General features: G+C 40.9%; 1 protein-coding gene across 2 annotated transcripts in view; it reads left to right on the top strand.

Moving 5' to 3' along the window:
• The window catches only part of LOC311051780 (protein NLRC3-like), a 72,927-nt gene extending 57,147 nt beyond the window's left edge, over positions 1-15,780 (top strand). For both annotated transcript variants that reach the window (XM_084066419.1, XM_084066420.1), the window contains 6 exons: positions 4,421-4,666; positions 5,594-7,436; positions 8,171-8,338; positions 11,054-11,215; positions 13,148-13,197; positions 14,699-15,780. In XM_084066419.1, the coding sequence (XP_083922545.1) occupies positions 4,421-4,666; positions 5,594-7,436; positions 8,171-8,338; positions 11,054-11,215; positions 13,148-13,197; positions 14,699-15,252 (3,023 nt within the window). In that variant the 3' untranslated portion in view covers positions 15,253-15,780. The remainder of the gene's footprint in view (positions 1-4,420; positions 4,667-5,593; positions 7,437-8,170; positions 8,339-11,053; positions 11,216-13,147; positions 13,198-14,698) is intronic.
• Positions 15,781-15,994: the final 214 nt, after the last annotated feature.

Raw genomic sequence — 15,994 nt, 5'->3', positions numbered from 1 at the left:
CTCCTTTGCTGGCGTCTTGCTGGAGCTGGCGGCGAAGTGTAGCAGCATGCTGCTCTGGACGAATCGTTTTTTGGTTGGTGGCTTCTTCATGTTGTAGAGCAGTAGAGTAGTCACGGCTTGTAGTCACAAAAATAATGAAATGTGGAGCTATTTCTGGCCCTGCTTTATACTGTTTACCTGGCAAGAAAACCAGTTTGACGGGGAAACCGGTTTTTAATGGCCACCCATTAACTATCCGGCCGAATGCAAATAAGCCCGATTTGAAAACAAAGGCGAATTCCGGTGGTTGGCTACAACAGAATGGGTGAGGGGTGCTAATGTTGTTTTGTAGATTTTTTTATTTATTTTGAGAGTGGGGGAGCAGAGTTTTTCAGACCGGGCCATGGCCCCACTGGCCTCTATGACGATACGCCCTTGGGCTTAATCATCTGCTTTGATACCAGAGGGTCGCCGGTTCAAATCTCACCTCATGCAGACCTCAACTCAATTGCATTGCACACAACATGACTGTATCAATGAATTAGGTTTCGAGAGCCATCAGGCTTCGAAAGCTATTACATCTCTACACTTTCACTATTATTATTAAGGTTTCGAGAGCCTATCAGGCTTCGAAGCCTTATTGGGTTCCTTGGCTTTCACTATTATTAAGGTTTCGAGAGCCTATCAGGCTTCGAAGCCTTATTGGGTTCCTTGGCTTTCACTATTATTAGGTTTCGAGAGCCTATCAGGCTTCGAACCCTATTACATCTGTAAGAGTTCATTATTCTTCCGCCGGTTTTGCCAGTTCTGGCCTAACCGCGTGGTCACTTTTTATGAAATTCGGCAATATGGTAGAGGGCTATGCCAAACGGCGAAAACCCGAAACTCACAAACATTGGCCAAAGGGTGGCGCTGTAGCACTCAATTGAAATATGCCAACTTTGAACAGGTACAACTCATGCCCTGTTTGACCCACAGCCATGAAACTTCGATGCACACATGCGTCTCCTCATGCCTAACAACTTTCACACTCTGACTTTTGACCTCTGACCTTTAGATCTCCCACCATTTCGAATTCTATGAAAAGCAGTAAAAAAGACTCTTCCTTCGTACAGATTGAGCAATCTGTACGAAACTGTATACACATGAACTTTGGACCAATGCCGACAGACGTGAGCAAGCGGATTTTCCATAAGTGAAAACGTTAAGCTTTTATAAGCCAATGAAAATTGCAGTTTTATGACAATTATTCATCTGCCCCTAAAACATACATGCAGACTCGCATTTGTTTGACACTTTGCAATATTGTAGAAGGTCATTCCAAGTATCACTGAAACCAATCTTACTCCAATTGGTCAAAGGGGGGCGCTATAGCAATTTTTTGAAAATGCAAACTTTAAACAGGCAAAAGTCATGCCTCGTTTGGCCGACAGCCGTTAAACCTGCTTACACATGTGCCTTGACTCATGAGGAACACATGTATCACTTTGACCAGTAAGCTCTGCCCTTAGATTGTCTGCAATTTTGAGCAGTTTGAAAAACATTTAAATCCAGGATTTCTGAGCAATTTGCGTGAAAGTGTGTCATGTGTGTGAACTCCCTTTTCACTAGTTCAGGTGTGTAGGTTCAATAGCTTGATAGCTTAATCATCTGCCTTGAAACCACAGGGTTGCTGGTTCGAATCCCACCTCAGGTAGACTTCATTATAATTGCATTGCACACAACATGACTATATCAATGAATACATGTGCAATTGTTAAAGATGACGAGAAATGCATACTTGAAAGTAGTTATTTTCAATGTATGACGTACTTCATTCGCTCTTTTGTTTTGTTTTGTTGGATTGTCCCTTTTCACTGTCGAAGGCTGTGTATTGGATAGCTCCACCAGTAGAGTGTGAGTCTCATGTGCCGAAGGTCCCTGGTTCGAATCCCACTTATTACAGTTCACATTTAAATTGCATTGTACAAAACATGACCCCGTTAATTCAGACATGTGCAATGTTTAGACAATAACACGAAATGCTTTTGAGAGTAGTTGTTTTTTATGTATGACATACTTTCTTGTGAAAATAGCCGATCTACAATCTCACACCTTTTTAGATAGCAACGCGTTGTGAGCTTGTAGATCGACTATTTTCCACTAGTTTCCATTCCGAAATATATTGAGCAGTTTGAAAAACATTTAAACCAAGGATTTCTGAGCAATTTGCGTGAAAGTGTGTCATGTGTGTGTGAACTCCCTTTTCACTAGTACAGGTCTGTTGGCCCAATGGCTTAATCATCTGCCTTGAAACCACAGGGTTCCTGGTTCGAATCCCACGTCATGTAGAATTCATTATAATTGCATTGCACACAACATGACTGTATCAATGAATGCATGTGCAATTGTTAACCAGTAAACTCCGCCCTTAGATTGTCTGCAATTTTGAGCAGTTTGAAAAACATTTAAATCCAGTATTTCTGAGCAATTTGCGTGAAAGTGTGTCATGTGTGTGAACTCCCTTTTCATCAGTTCGGGTCTGTTGGCCCAATGGCTTAATCATCTGCCTTGATACCAGAGGGTCGCCGGTTCAAATCTCAGATGTAATTATTAATACAACACCTACAGTAACCACATACAGCCGATCTACAATGTGACGCGTTATGAGCTTGTATGTATATAATAAGCAACCCATGCTGTATGATAACTTACCACATATGAAATCCAATTCTGTCTATCCAATGGCTCAGTCTGTACTGTGGCCATAGCTGAGTGGTTAGTGAGCCCACCTAGGGAGCCAGAGGCCCTGGTTGCCCCAGGTACGATTCCAGGCCAGGCCAGCAAATGTGTCGATGAAATGAAATTTGTCCCTGAGCAAGACTCTTAACCCCTAATTGCTCACAGGCCCTCATTGGAAACAAGACCGCAAGGACTTTCATGAACGGACCTGGAATTATCCTTATCCTTTACACTGTCTACCCACAAGTCTATAGGTCCCTGGTTCAAACCCCAATTTAACCGGTCCAAATATAATTTACTGAACAAAAATCATGACTTTGTTAATTAATGCATGTTCACTTCTTCTCTCTCGCTCTCTCTCTTACTGCCTCTCTCTCTCTCTCTCTCTCTCTCTCTCTCTCTCTCTCTCTCTCTCTCTCTCTCTCTCTCTCTCTCTCTCTCTCTCTGCCACTCTGTCACTGTCTGTCTGCCAGTCTGCCACTCTGTCACTGTCTGTCTGTCTGCCAGTCTGCCACTCTGTCACTGTCTGTCTGCCAGTCTGCCACTCTGTCACTCTGTCACTCTGTCACAGTCTGTCTGTCTGCCAGTCTGCCACTCTGTCACTGTCTGTCTGTCTGTCTGCCAGTCTGCCACTCTGTCACTGTCTGTCTGTCTGCCAGTCTGCCAGTCTGCCACTCTGTCACAGTCTGTCTGTCTGTCTGCCAGTCTGCAACTCTGTCACTGTCTGTCTGTCTGCCAGTCTGCCAGTCTGCCACAGTCTGTCTGTCTGCCAGTCTGCCACTCTGTCACTGTCTGTCTGTCTGTCAGTCTGCCACTCTGCCACTCTGTCACAGTCTGTCTGTTTGTCTGTCTGCCACTCTGTCACAGTCTGCCAGTCTGCCAGTCTGTCACAGTCTGCCAGTCTGCCACTCTGTCACTGTCTGTCTGTCTGTCTGCCAGTCTGCCAGTCTGCCACAGTCTGTCTGTCTGCCAGTCTGCCAGTCTGCCACAGTCTGTCACAGTCTGCCAGTCTGCCAGTCTGCCACTCTGTCACAGTCTGCCAGTCTGCCATTATTCTCGAAACCGCTCATTGCTGCTTGCAGCTATATTTGTTTTTTTGTTGTTGTTTTGATTTCGCCATAGTCCCCGCTAAATCCGTTTAAAATCCGCGTTCATTTGGTTCGACACAAACACGGGACCCGACGGAACAAAACGCTGAAGACCGCTACCCGATCCGATCCTCCATTTTGAAGTTACAGGCGAGAACGTTAGAGTGGTGGATGCGGTGAGGAAAACTACAAGCTGAGATAAACGCTTCCAAAGTTGATCGCTAGACAGGAAACGGAGGCGGGACAAAAAACGGAACCAGTATTATTTCGTTTCCGGTCCGCCCCCTCCGAAACCGGAAGTGCACGGAAAAACCGGAATCGGCACCTGATCGATTCAACATGGGAAAACGCCCGCAACGTAGTGACTACGGTTTTGGCGCTTAACCGTTGGATTTAACGGACCGTAGGACTACGTTCTTGGCGGTGGATGTGTTAATGCTTCAGGTAACAAGTTGTTAGCTGGTGCAACGTGTTTTGCCTAGGTGTACATCCTCACTATAAATGTACCAGTTGTTACTACACTACTGTGTATGTAGGGATGTACAGATGAGAGCTTTATTTATCTGTCATTCATATAATTACATTATTTTCTGTAACATATTTATATCAACCACTCTTTTTCCTCTTGCAAGCTGCACATTTTGTGATGCAGAACAGGGCACAGTTTATTCAAGACGCATCCACAGTCATGGCTATAGTAGACAGTCTAGGAACCATGGTTCATTGTGAGAACTATCAGAAGATTCTAGCTGAGAAGACACCTATCGATCAAATGAGGATGCTGTATACAACGGTGCTAGATACAGGTGCAACGGTCGTCAGAGCAGCATTTTACGGTGCCCTGAAACACCACCAACCCCACCTGTTGGAGAGACTTGGTAAGATCAGATGTAGTATTACATTACACTCTGTTGTATGTTTATTTATCTATTCATTCATTAATTAATTCAGAACAGGTATTACTGTAATAGAAAAGAAAAATGGCCGGTACACACAACAACCTTATAATTTATAGCAGCAGTCCCATAGAGTGAATGTATGTCACAGCCCAATCACCAGAGGAAAAACGTTGCCATTGTACGTTTCTGTAAACCATGGATGCATTGCATCTGGATGCTGCAAAACAGGTGTGATGTCAGCAGCAGGTTTGTCGTCCAAGCGATAAGATACTGCTATAGACGAGTCAGTGCCTGTGAGCAGTGTGAAGTGTGAAAAGAAAAAAAAAATCATAATTTCAAAATAATCGGACGGCCAGAAATTATTTCTGAGGGGCCAATGTTGGCCCGCGGGCCACCAGTTGCCGACCCCTGCCATAGAACCTGTTAGGGTTAGAGCCTGTACACTAGGGATTGAGACCATAGAACCTGTACACTAGGGATTGAGACCATAGAACCTGTACACTAGGGATTGAAACCATAGAACCTGTACACTAGGGATTGAGACCATAGAACCTGTACACTAGGGATTGAGACCATAGAACCTGTACAATAGGATGAAGATACACTTCTGATGAAGATCTGATGAAAATCGGAAATGTCAGTCATCTTATATGACATAACTATGATGTATTACTCCAAATCTGGGCATAATTCATTCCCGATTAGAGCCTGATTGACTTTCATTATGGCATTAATTAAAGATTTCAAAGTCTAAAACATCTGAGAATAGAACATAGAATCATGAAGTGAAGTAATAACATGTTGTTATTCATCATGTTAAGAAATGCTGTTTTTTCCCATTATGTTAACACAAATGTTCTGCTAATTTCTCTCAACATCTAAAGGAATGTATTTTTTTCCTTACAGATGTCCTGGTGAAAACAGAAAAACATACACATCCTAATCCTATTACACAGTACCAAGACAAGTTCAAAACAAAAGTTAAGGATCCATTTACGTGTTTGCCTGAAGGGGCAGTCCAAAGGAAGGATAAGAAGGATTTTGAAGAATACTACACACGTCTCCTCGTTGTACATGTGGATGACACAGAGATCAGCAGTGCTCATGAGGTCACACAGATGAGGAAGAAAGCAGGGCAGGAGATACAACTCAGTGAAATCTTTAAACACCCTTCTCGACAAAACAAACGCTTAAGAACAGTGATGTCCATTGGCGAAGCAGGAGTTGGCAAAACCTTTCTCGTGCACAAGTTTGTCTCTGACTGGGCAAATAAAAAATATCAAGATCCCCATTTCACATTTGTGCTCCAATTCCGGCAACTCAATTTGCTGCAGGAACAAATGTTTAGTTTGGCTCAGCTAATCCATAAATGCATCGACGCAAGCAAATGCATCCCAGAAGAAGTTCTTCATCACTACTTCACTAAGCTGCAGAAGTCAGGAATCATCAACTACAAGGACGACGAGATTCTTTTCAAAGTTCTGTTTGTTCTGGAAGGTTTAGATGAATGCCACTTGAAGCTGGACTTCAACTCTAGGCATGACTGCTCTGATGATTTAACCATGGCTGCCCCTCTGGAGATTCTACTGGTCAACCTCATCAAAGGGAAACTGCTTCGCTCTGCTCACATCTGGATAACCACTCGCCCTGCAGCAGCCAAACAAATCCCTGATGTCTTAGTTGACATGATAACAGAAGTGAAAGGGTTCACTGATGACATGAAGGAGAAGTACATCAGGAAGAGACTCAGAGACGAGAAGCAAGCCGATAGAATCATCTCACATGTCAAAGCATCAAATAACCTTCACATCATGTGTGAAACCCCAGTCTTCTGTTCGATCATTGCCACCGTTCTGCAGGACATGTTGAAGACACATGAAAGAGGAGAGCTTCCCAAGACCCTGGCTGCAATGTATAGCCATTTCCTGTTTGTTCAGACAAAGAGGAAGTGGTTAAAGCAGGGTGAGAATCAACAGAAACTCACAGAGGCTGATAAAGCAGTTCTTCTGAAGCTGGGCAGGCTGGCGTTTGAACATCTGCAGGAAGGCAACCTCATTTTCTACGAAGAAGACCTGGAGAGATGTGATCTTGATAGTAAAGAGGGTGCACTGTACTCAGGACTATGCACAGAGATCTTCATACCAGAAAGTAATTTCTTCCAGGAAACCGTCTACTGTTTTGTTCATCTGAGCATCCAGGAGTTTCTAGCTGCAGTTTACCTGTTTGACTGTTTTACACAGAAGAATATGGAGGTACTGAAGGCATTCCTGAACAATGACATTTACAACAGCAACAGTTCCCTGTCTGACTTCCTGAAAGCTGCAATGGAAAAAACCCTGCAGAATGAAAATGGCCACCTGGACCTCTTTGTCCGCTTCCTTCATGGTCTCTCACTGAAGTCCAACCAGAGACTGTTGGGAGGCCTGCTGGGTCAGACAGAGAACAGTCTAGAGGAGATCCAGAGAGCCATCACCAACCTGAAGAAGATGGATCCCTGCAGTGGCTCTCCTGACAGATGTATCAACATCTTCCAATGCTTGATGGAGATGAAGGCCCTCTCAGTAAGTCAGGGGATCCAACAGTACCTGGAGTCAGGAAGGAAACTCTCTGAGACCCAGTGTTCAGCTCTGGTCAGAATGCTGCAGATGTCAGAGGAGGTTCTGGAGGAGTTAGACCTGCAGAAATGCAACACATCAGAGCAGGGGCGATGGCACCTGGTCCCTGCTGTGAGGAACTGCACAACAGCCAGGTTAGTAGTCACGTGAATGTCAACATGGTAGAGCACCATTCACTCATATACTCCTTTCATTCATTCATTCAAAAAAAAATATATATATAATAATAATAATAATAAATACATGCATGTGCACACAGAGAGAGAGAGAGAGAGAGAGGGAGAGAGGGAGAGAGAGAGAGAGAAATGAGAATCATTATAGTTAAAACGACCGTCATCAATTTAGTATAGTGAGACCCTCACTATACGTGTGCGTGCGTGCACATGCATGCTGTGTTTTTCTTGTGCCGTGCCGTAGCTTCTCTCATTCCTTTCTGCAACTCCACCCCCAAAATATATTTATCTATTTGTTTATTTGGTTAAGACAATGTCACAACTTCATGGCCCACGCTCCATCAGGACAGTTTCTTGTGTGATATTGTCGTCAGATCACTCACTGGCAGTTTGGCTGGAGTGTAAGGGTCCATTTGATTCCATTTGTACACTCTCAGAGTTACAGACCTGTGAGGGTGCATTTGGTTCCATGTGTACACTCTCAGAGTTACAGACCTGTAAGGGTCCATTTGGTTCCATGTGTACACTCTCAGAGATACATTAACACTGAGGATTTTACTGTGTGATTGGTGGAATATGTTTCTCATGCTGGTTTTACTTTGTGATTGGAGGAAAACAAATCTCCCTGCTTAAGGATTTTACACGCCTGATATGTTTTGTTCATCTCTGATATTACATTTAATCTGTAATTACAGACTTGTTGGCTGTGACCTCAGAAAGGAACACATTGAGGTTGTGGCCTTAGCTCTCAGCTCTAAACCTTCCCATTTGAGAGAACTAGACCTGAGTGAAAACATCTTGGACATTTCCAGAATGAAGCGCCTCTGTGCTGGACTCACACACTGTTGTCTGGACATTCTCAGGTCAGATAAATTCACAATGTTTATTTTGATCTGTATCAGTTCTGTTATAGTAAGTGATTATAATGTAGTTATGATGATGGTACTGTTTTTGAAGAGTGTGGTTAAAGTTGAAATCATGGTAATAATAATGACCGTAATATTGATAAGATACAGTGACTAAAGTATGTAGTCTATATGCTGGACACTTTCACACTGGGGGAGCCCGGGATCGAACTGGGAACCTTCTGGTTGTCAAGCGGCCACTCTACCCCTGAACCACTGCCGCCCCAAAGTACAAAAGTATTGGAATTACAATATACTTAACACATTGACTGCCTGAATTATTTTCACTGCCTATTGTTATTCATGCCAGAGATTTTTCAATGGAAAAAAAAAAAGTACTCAGGAGCCGAGATACAAAATTTTAAAGTTTTAAGTTAACAAGGAAGTGGATGAGAGTAAAGATCTTCGAAAATTCATATCTCCTTGGTCTTTGGGTCAAATTAAAAAAAAAAAAAGTAAAAAAAAAAAAAAAAAAAAATTTGAAAATTTTTGAAAAATTAATTTTTTACTAAAAACGAGTTAACTCGTTTTTAGCAGATCTTGGCACTCAAGTGATGAAAAGCTAAAAACGAGTTAATTCGTTTTAGGCATTCAATGTGTTAAAGTACCAAAGTAAAATAACTCACACGTTTTAAGGTTTCATAATTTGTCAAAATGTGTGTAGTCTGGCTATAATGCACACTCTGTGGTGCAGGAAGCTTTGGATTTGGAAAAAAGCTTTAAATACTAAGATTAAGTCTTATTTTGGCAACACTAACTGGTAGCTCTGAGTCCAACAGCGTGTGTCTATAGGGAATAAATGGCTGCAGGGTCCTAGTGCCCAAGTATATGTTGGAACGTAACAAAACGTCACTAAAAACAAGTGTCGGAGGCAGAGACACACAATTAAAATAGTATTTAATATTTTGTACCGAAGTTGTCAAAATAGTATTTCTGTGAAATTGTTAATTATGAAAAATATAGCAGTGAAATATTACATAATACATAAGTACATAATAGTTCAATTGGAAAAGTTACACAGTATTACTTTAGATCACAGGTCATTGCTTAAAGGGCAAGACCACTTTGGTAGAGGTTTGGGTTGTGTAGTTACCTTGCCATGATCTAACTCCAAAGGTGGACAAGAAATCAAAAATAATTGTTCCATTGATTAGAAATTGATAATAAAAAAAATGCTTCTCATTGACTTAAATTGTACGGTGAAACAGCTCTCAAAGTCAATCTTTTAGCACATAAGCGAACGCAAACAAAGTTGATTCAGACAATATCACCAAACCCAGTACTGCTTTTTTTATTATTGTTAAAAAAATTAAAATATATTATATGCAAATATGTTTTGCATGAGCTGTAATTCATGTTAGAGTTTAGGACCATGTGTTGACACATTATTATTTTTCGCCACTCAATTAATTCCAGAGTCATGCTAGCCGTGTGTGTGTGTGTGTGTGTGTGTGTGTGTGTGTGTGTGTGTGTGTGTGTGTGTGTGTGTGTGTGTGTGTGTGTGTGTGTGCGTGTGCGCAGCGAGAGTGTTGCACATTGTGACTCATTCAATTAAGGATTTCATTAGAATAATTTTTTTTAAGTTAAACTAAATATATCATGTAATGAACCATAGTTATTAATCTTAAAGCAGTTCATTGTAATGGACACTAGAGGCAGTATCTCACCTCAGAATAGAAAGGATGGGTCGAGGGGTGGGAGGATGTTAGGAAATGATTCCATACTGTGTCTGTTCATCTCATTTGTATTGACTTACACATCAGAATTCTGCCCAACAATATCTCTCATATTGACTCTGGAGGTCTTGTGTGTTCTGAAGCTGCATTTCTTAACCAAGTAAAATACAAAAGCAATTTACTGAGGTAGTGTAAGAGTACCAATTAATAGAGTAATAGTTTACTGAGGGACTGTAAGAGTACCAATTAATACAATAATAGTTTGCTGAGGGACCGTAATAGTACCAATTAATACAATAATAGTTTAAAGAGGGACTGTAAGAGTACCAATTAATACAATAATAGTTTAAAGAGGGACTGTAAGAGTACCAATTAATACAATAATAGTTTACTGAGGGACTGTAAGAGTACAAATTAATACAATAATAGTTTACTGAGGGAATGTAAGAGTACCAATTCATACAATAACAGTTTACTGAGGGACTGTAAGAGTACCAACTGATGCAATAACAGTTTACTGAGGGATTGTAAGAGTACCAATTAATACAACAGTTTACTGAGTCTACTTTGTAAAAATAGCGCTCACCATAAAATGCACAACTCAACTGATAGCCTTGTGTGTTCACACTATACATGTCTGGATAAACAGTGTTATTTAATCCAAAATTACTATATTAAGTGCTTCATGCTAAACAGAAGGTGAAGTGATAGCCATTAAAATATGTTATTTATTGATTGACTAAACAATATTTACATTAGATATTTTCTTTCCAACTCTTGGGTCTGAGTTCCCATTCTGATTCTGCTTTAACACGATCAAGACCAGCTCCTTTAATAAATGGTTCTCTATCCAGGAATACATATTTAATTTGTTTTTGATCACCCCTCCCCCAACCCCCCCCCCCACCCCCCCCCCCCCTCTCTTTCTCTCTCTCTCTCTCTCTCTCTCTCTCTCTCTCTCTCTCTCTCTCTCTCTCTCTCTCTCTCTCATATTTAGACTGAAGAACTGCTGGTGGTCAGAGAGATGCTGTGAAGTTCTGGCCTCAGCTCTAACTTCTAATCCCTCCCTCCATCTGAGAGAACTGGACGTGAGTCTCAACATGGTGAATGAGTCAGGAATGGAGACGCTGATCTCTCTCTCTGAGCTGAAGAATCTCCAGTAAGTAGAATTGGGGCCCTGTATTCCGGGAGAACCTGTTACCCGTGGGTAACGTTTGCATGTGGGGGCGTCACCCATTGCTTTTTTACTATTTTCTGTCATGTTCAACACACAGCGCTGCCCCTACACCTGCCCTACACGCTAGATTATTCAAAGGTGTGGTTTGGGCGTTACATTAATCAACCACTATGCACAGGAATGCTCCGCACATCAAAGTCATTGTAGCGGTGTCGGCCCACGGCATAAAGCGACATAAAGGTGGCCCACACACTTTGTGTCTTGAAGACTAGGTTTTTAGTTTAGTTTAGTCATGTTAATTTTGAAAATGTTCATAAAACAGAACATTTTCTTTGCACTTACGAAAACACAAAGAAAAACAATTAAAATTAATATCAGATTAAAATAAAGCAAAAAAACATACAAGAAAAGTTATTTCTTTACATTAATCAAACCAATCAGAGTATTGGTTGTCATTCCCTTTAAGACCAAGGTCGCGCTATGCACAAAACACAGTGCTATGCTCTGTGCATGTATTTAAGTGATGAGATGAAAAGAGCACATAAACATCATATTGAAAGGAGAGATGTTCAAGCGCCGTGCATAGCCGTCACAATCACTGTAACCTCTGTCTAATCATGTCTCATGTCCAACATCTCTATGATGTACATAAATGCCCCCCCCCCATCTCTATGTCTCTGCCTCAGGAAAATCCTAGGTTTACATTCCAAGCTGTAGCATTTGATTGCCTTGTAATAAAATCATATTTCATTCAAAGAGATAATTAACACCCACATTCTGCTGATTACATACATTTAAATTATATTAATTGGTTCAGAAAATCAATACAACAATTATAAATACTATATTGCAAGTAAAAGTCTGGTATTAAAAATTCTATTGAATAAAAGTACAAAGGTATTGGCATCAAAATATACTTAAACTAACAAAAGTACTTACATCGTCGAATTTAAAACGTTTTAAAAATGTACAAAAAGTATTTTGAAAATAGCTGATCTACAAGCTCATAATGTGTCCTATTGTAACGTGTTGTGAGATTGTAGATCAGCTATTTTCAAATAGCTTGAGTACATATAGGTCTGAAGTGGTTAATGTATGTTATATGTATGTAATAATACTCAAAACCTAGAAAGTAACTAGTTACTAAAGTTTTCAAATAAGTGTAGTGGGATAAAAGCACTATGTTTGCCTCTGAGGTGTAATTAAGTAGAAGTAAAAGTATTGCAAATTGAAAATACTCACAGTCAAGCGAAAATAAGTGAAAAATATTGACAATTCTACTTCTGCTAATTACAGGGAAATTTGAATCACAGGGATTTGTTGACAATTAGGTGTGAGGCAGACTTATCCATGTTGTGTGACTTGTGCGCGCATACCGGCAAAATATCTGGTACGGAAGGTCCTCAGTTATGAGCTACAAAGACATAACGGGAGGTCCTCAGTTATGAGCTACAAAGACATAACGGGAGGTGCTCAGTTATGAGCTACAAAGACATAACGGGAGGTCCTCAGTTATGAGCTACAAAGACATAACGGGAGGTCCTCAGCTATGAGCTACAAAGACATAACGGGAGGTCCTCAGTTATGAGCTACAAAGACATAACGGGAGGTCCTCAGCTATGAGCTACAAAGACATAACGGGAGGTCCTCAGTTATGAGCTACAAAGACATAACGGGAGGTCCTCAGTTCTGAGCTACAAAGACATAACGGGAGGTCCTCCGGGGGCGGCAGTGAGTTTTATCAGGATGAGCTGCCTGGTCAGGATAATGTTAGGAGAAACACTGTAGTGTACATAATAATAATAAGGGTAATAAGGGTAATAATAATAATAATAATAATAATAATAGTGTCAGGTAGTGGAGATGTTGTGTTAGACAGGCATTGATGTATTGTTGCTGTTCTACTTCCTTCAGAGTGAAACATGGTGGAGAAGATTGGCTCAATCCTCATCTCATTAAAGGATGTGAGTATCTGTCAATATTGACATTTTATACGTTATACGTTATATGTTATACATTTTTAGGTCAGATTCACACCTACTGTATAGTTTGGTAGACTCGGGGGTGTAGTTGCATGTAATTGTTCTATTTTTTATTTGGTTTGGTTTTCTGTCACATTATACTTTTAAAGCACTCCAAACATTGCTAACAAATTGCATGTAGTTCAAACGGGCGCTTGTTTATTGGACATCAAGAAACTCGCCGTCATTTTCTTGTCTTCCTTGGGACTGTTGCTATGAAGCTGGATTTAGGGGTTATTGAAGTAACTTCAGCTGAAGCCCTGTTTCAGTTAGTTATTCACTTTTTACCGGGTACATCACCATGGTAACATGCTGCATGCAACAGATAAACATATACTACCGTCTACTGACCAATCAATTCTCTTTGGATTACTGTGGAGCTCAGTGCGTGGTACAGTTAACAGCCGATAGAGGGAGGGAGTTATCTCTGTCAGCTTGCTGAGCTGTGGATCAAAGCCATGTCATTGTGCTTTTGTACGCATGTCGTCCTACAAGCAGAGATTGTTTGAAGGCTATTTGTTGTAGCCTAAGATGTGAAACAAATAATAAAAACGGGCTATAATTTCCTTCTCTCTCATGACAACTTCACTGCTCAACATTACATATACAACACTTAATCATTCATCTAATTGAGTTTAATAACAGGATTAATTTTTGTATATGGCAGTGGTGTTAAACACATTTCGGGGTCAGGGCCACATTGCACGAAAGGTGACTTGATGAGGGCCGCAACCAGTTCTGCGAACATGCATTTGTACGTTCACTTACACAGCTGTCACTTGGTTAGATTAGATAGATAGAACATTTGTTTATTATCAAGAAGAATAGATACTTTAATTATTGACTTATTATTGGTTATTAGACTACAGGAAATATTATATGAGAGGTGAAACATACAATACAATTCAAAATGAAATTGTCTACCTTTTTTACGTAGGCCTACTTTCAGGAATCAAACTCAAACACTTAGGCCTAACTCAGTTTTTTTTTTGTTTTATTGAAGTGACACACTATGCGTTCACAGTCACTTGATTTGATGTAGCAGGTCGGGCACGCAGTCTTGCGTGCACGCACGTGCACGTCAGACAATCTGTGGGTGCGTGCATGTCTGTCAAAAAGGTGATCAGACGCTGTAGTGACGTGTTGTAGACCACTACACCCCTGGCTGAGAGCTAAAGTCAGTCAATAGAATTTAGATATGTGGGAGTTTGGAATGTCAGAAACAAAATGATGGTACCAAGTACTGTATAAAACAACAACCCCACCATCAAAACAACACAGCAGCAACAATAATACTGTAGAAATCTCAACGCCACTCATCATCATCATCCGAGATGGCGCCACGTATGGCGTGCGTGCGTGCGTGCGTGCGTGCGTGCGTGTTCGCGTGTGTGTGCCAGTCAGTGAATGATGTTTTTAATGTTTACTGTGTTTTTCTCATTAGATTTCCATCGTCTCACACTGGACACAAACACAGCACACAGAACACTCTCTCTGTCTGAAAACAACAGGAAGGTGACACATGTGGACCAGGATGAGAAGTATCCTCGTCATCCTGACAGGTTTGATGGAGTGAGACAGGTTCTGTGTACAGAGGGTTTGACTGGACGCTGTTACTGGGAGGTAGAGTGGAGTGGACTTGTTTCTATAGCAGTGACTTCAGGAATAAGCAGGAAAGGAGAGGGAGATGACTGTTGGCTTGGAGACACTGACACGTCCTGGACTCTGGACTGTGATGTTAACAGCTACAGTGTCACTCACAATAGTAAGGAGACTCGCCTCCCTTTCCATCCCTATGACTCCAACAGAGTAGCAGTCTATCTAGACAGTTCTGCTGGGACTCTGTCATTCTATGATGTCTCAAAGGACACTCTAACACACTTGTACACCTTCCAGAACACATTCATTGAACCTCTCTATGCCGGGTTCTGGGTTATTGGTTCAGTGTTTCTGTGTGAGCAGAGTGAGTCCAGGTGTCTCCCAGTATCTGTTGCATAGAGGACAACAACCTCCTTCAGGTTGTTAAAGGTATGGTACCACTGTACCACCTGGAAACTATTTGGGATGACTGACTCATGGTGACCTCATCATGATGATGACAGACATACATCCTCTCTAACACCAGTTCACTATAGTCTCCTTTTCTTTGATTCATTCATCACCACAGGGAGCTTAGATCACATTAGATTAGACAGCGCTGCACAAACCTCCACTCCACAGATGTATCATACATACTGATGATGATGATGATGTAAATATCAGTGTCATACGTGTGCCTCTCATGTAGAAACACACTCATGTATTTTATGTCTATTTGTCACAACAGAGTGTATTTGATTCTGAATTCAAAGATCCACTAAATGCATTCATTCATCAATTAACTCAAATCATTCATTGTTTATCTATTGTTAGATCATTGTTTCATTCAGTCATTGTGTTGTTTTCATTCCATATTATTCTCGTTCTTCATAATGTTATTGTACGATAATGATTAATTTCATGTGTTTTTGTACGATCATTAAAGATGATCATCTTCTCAGAGAGAGAGATTAGTGTAAGTTCATTTGTAGAAGTATACTGTAATTGTTTAATAAATGTTTTCTTGAAAGTCTGTCGTTGTTCCTGTGTATTAATATTATTAGGACATTACTTCTGTTGCATGCAGTGGTGGAAAGTAAGTACATTTACTCAAGCACTGTATCTTTTTTTTTTTTTTTACTTAACTGGAGTATTTCCAATT

Source organism: Gymnoscopelus microlampas, assembly GCF_963454915.1.
Source record: "Gymnoscopelus microlampas genome assembly, chromosome: 9".
In the NCBI taxonomy this organism is placed as follows: Eukaryota; Metazoa; Chordata; class Actinopteri; order Myctophiformes; family Myctophidae; genus Gymnoscopelus; species Gymnoscopelus microlampas.
The sequence above is the reverse complement of the archived record's forward strand: the minus strand, read 5'-3'. Positions and strand labels throughout refer to the sequence as shown.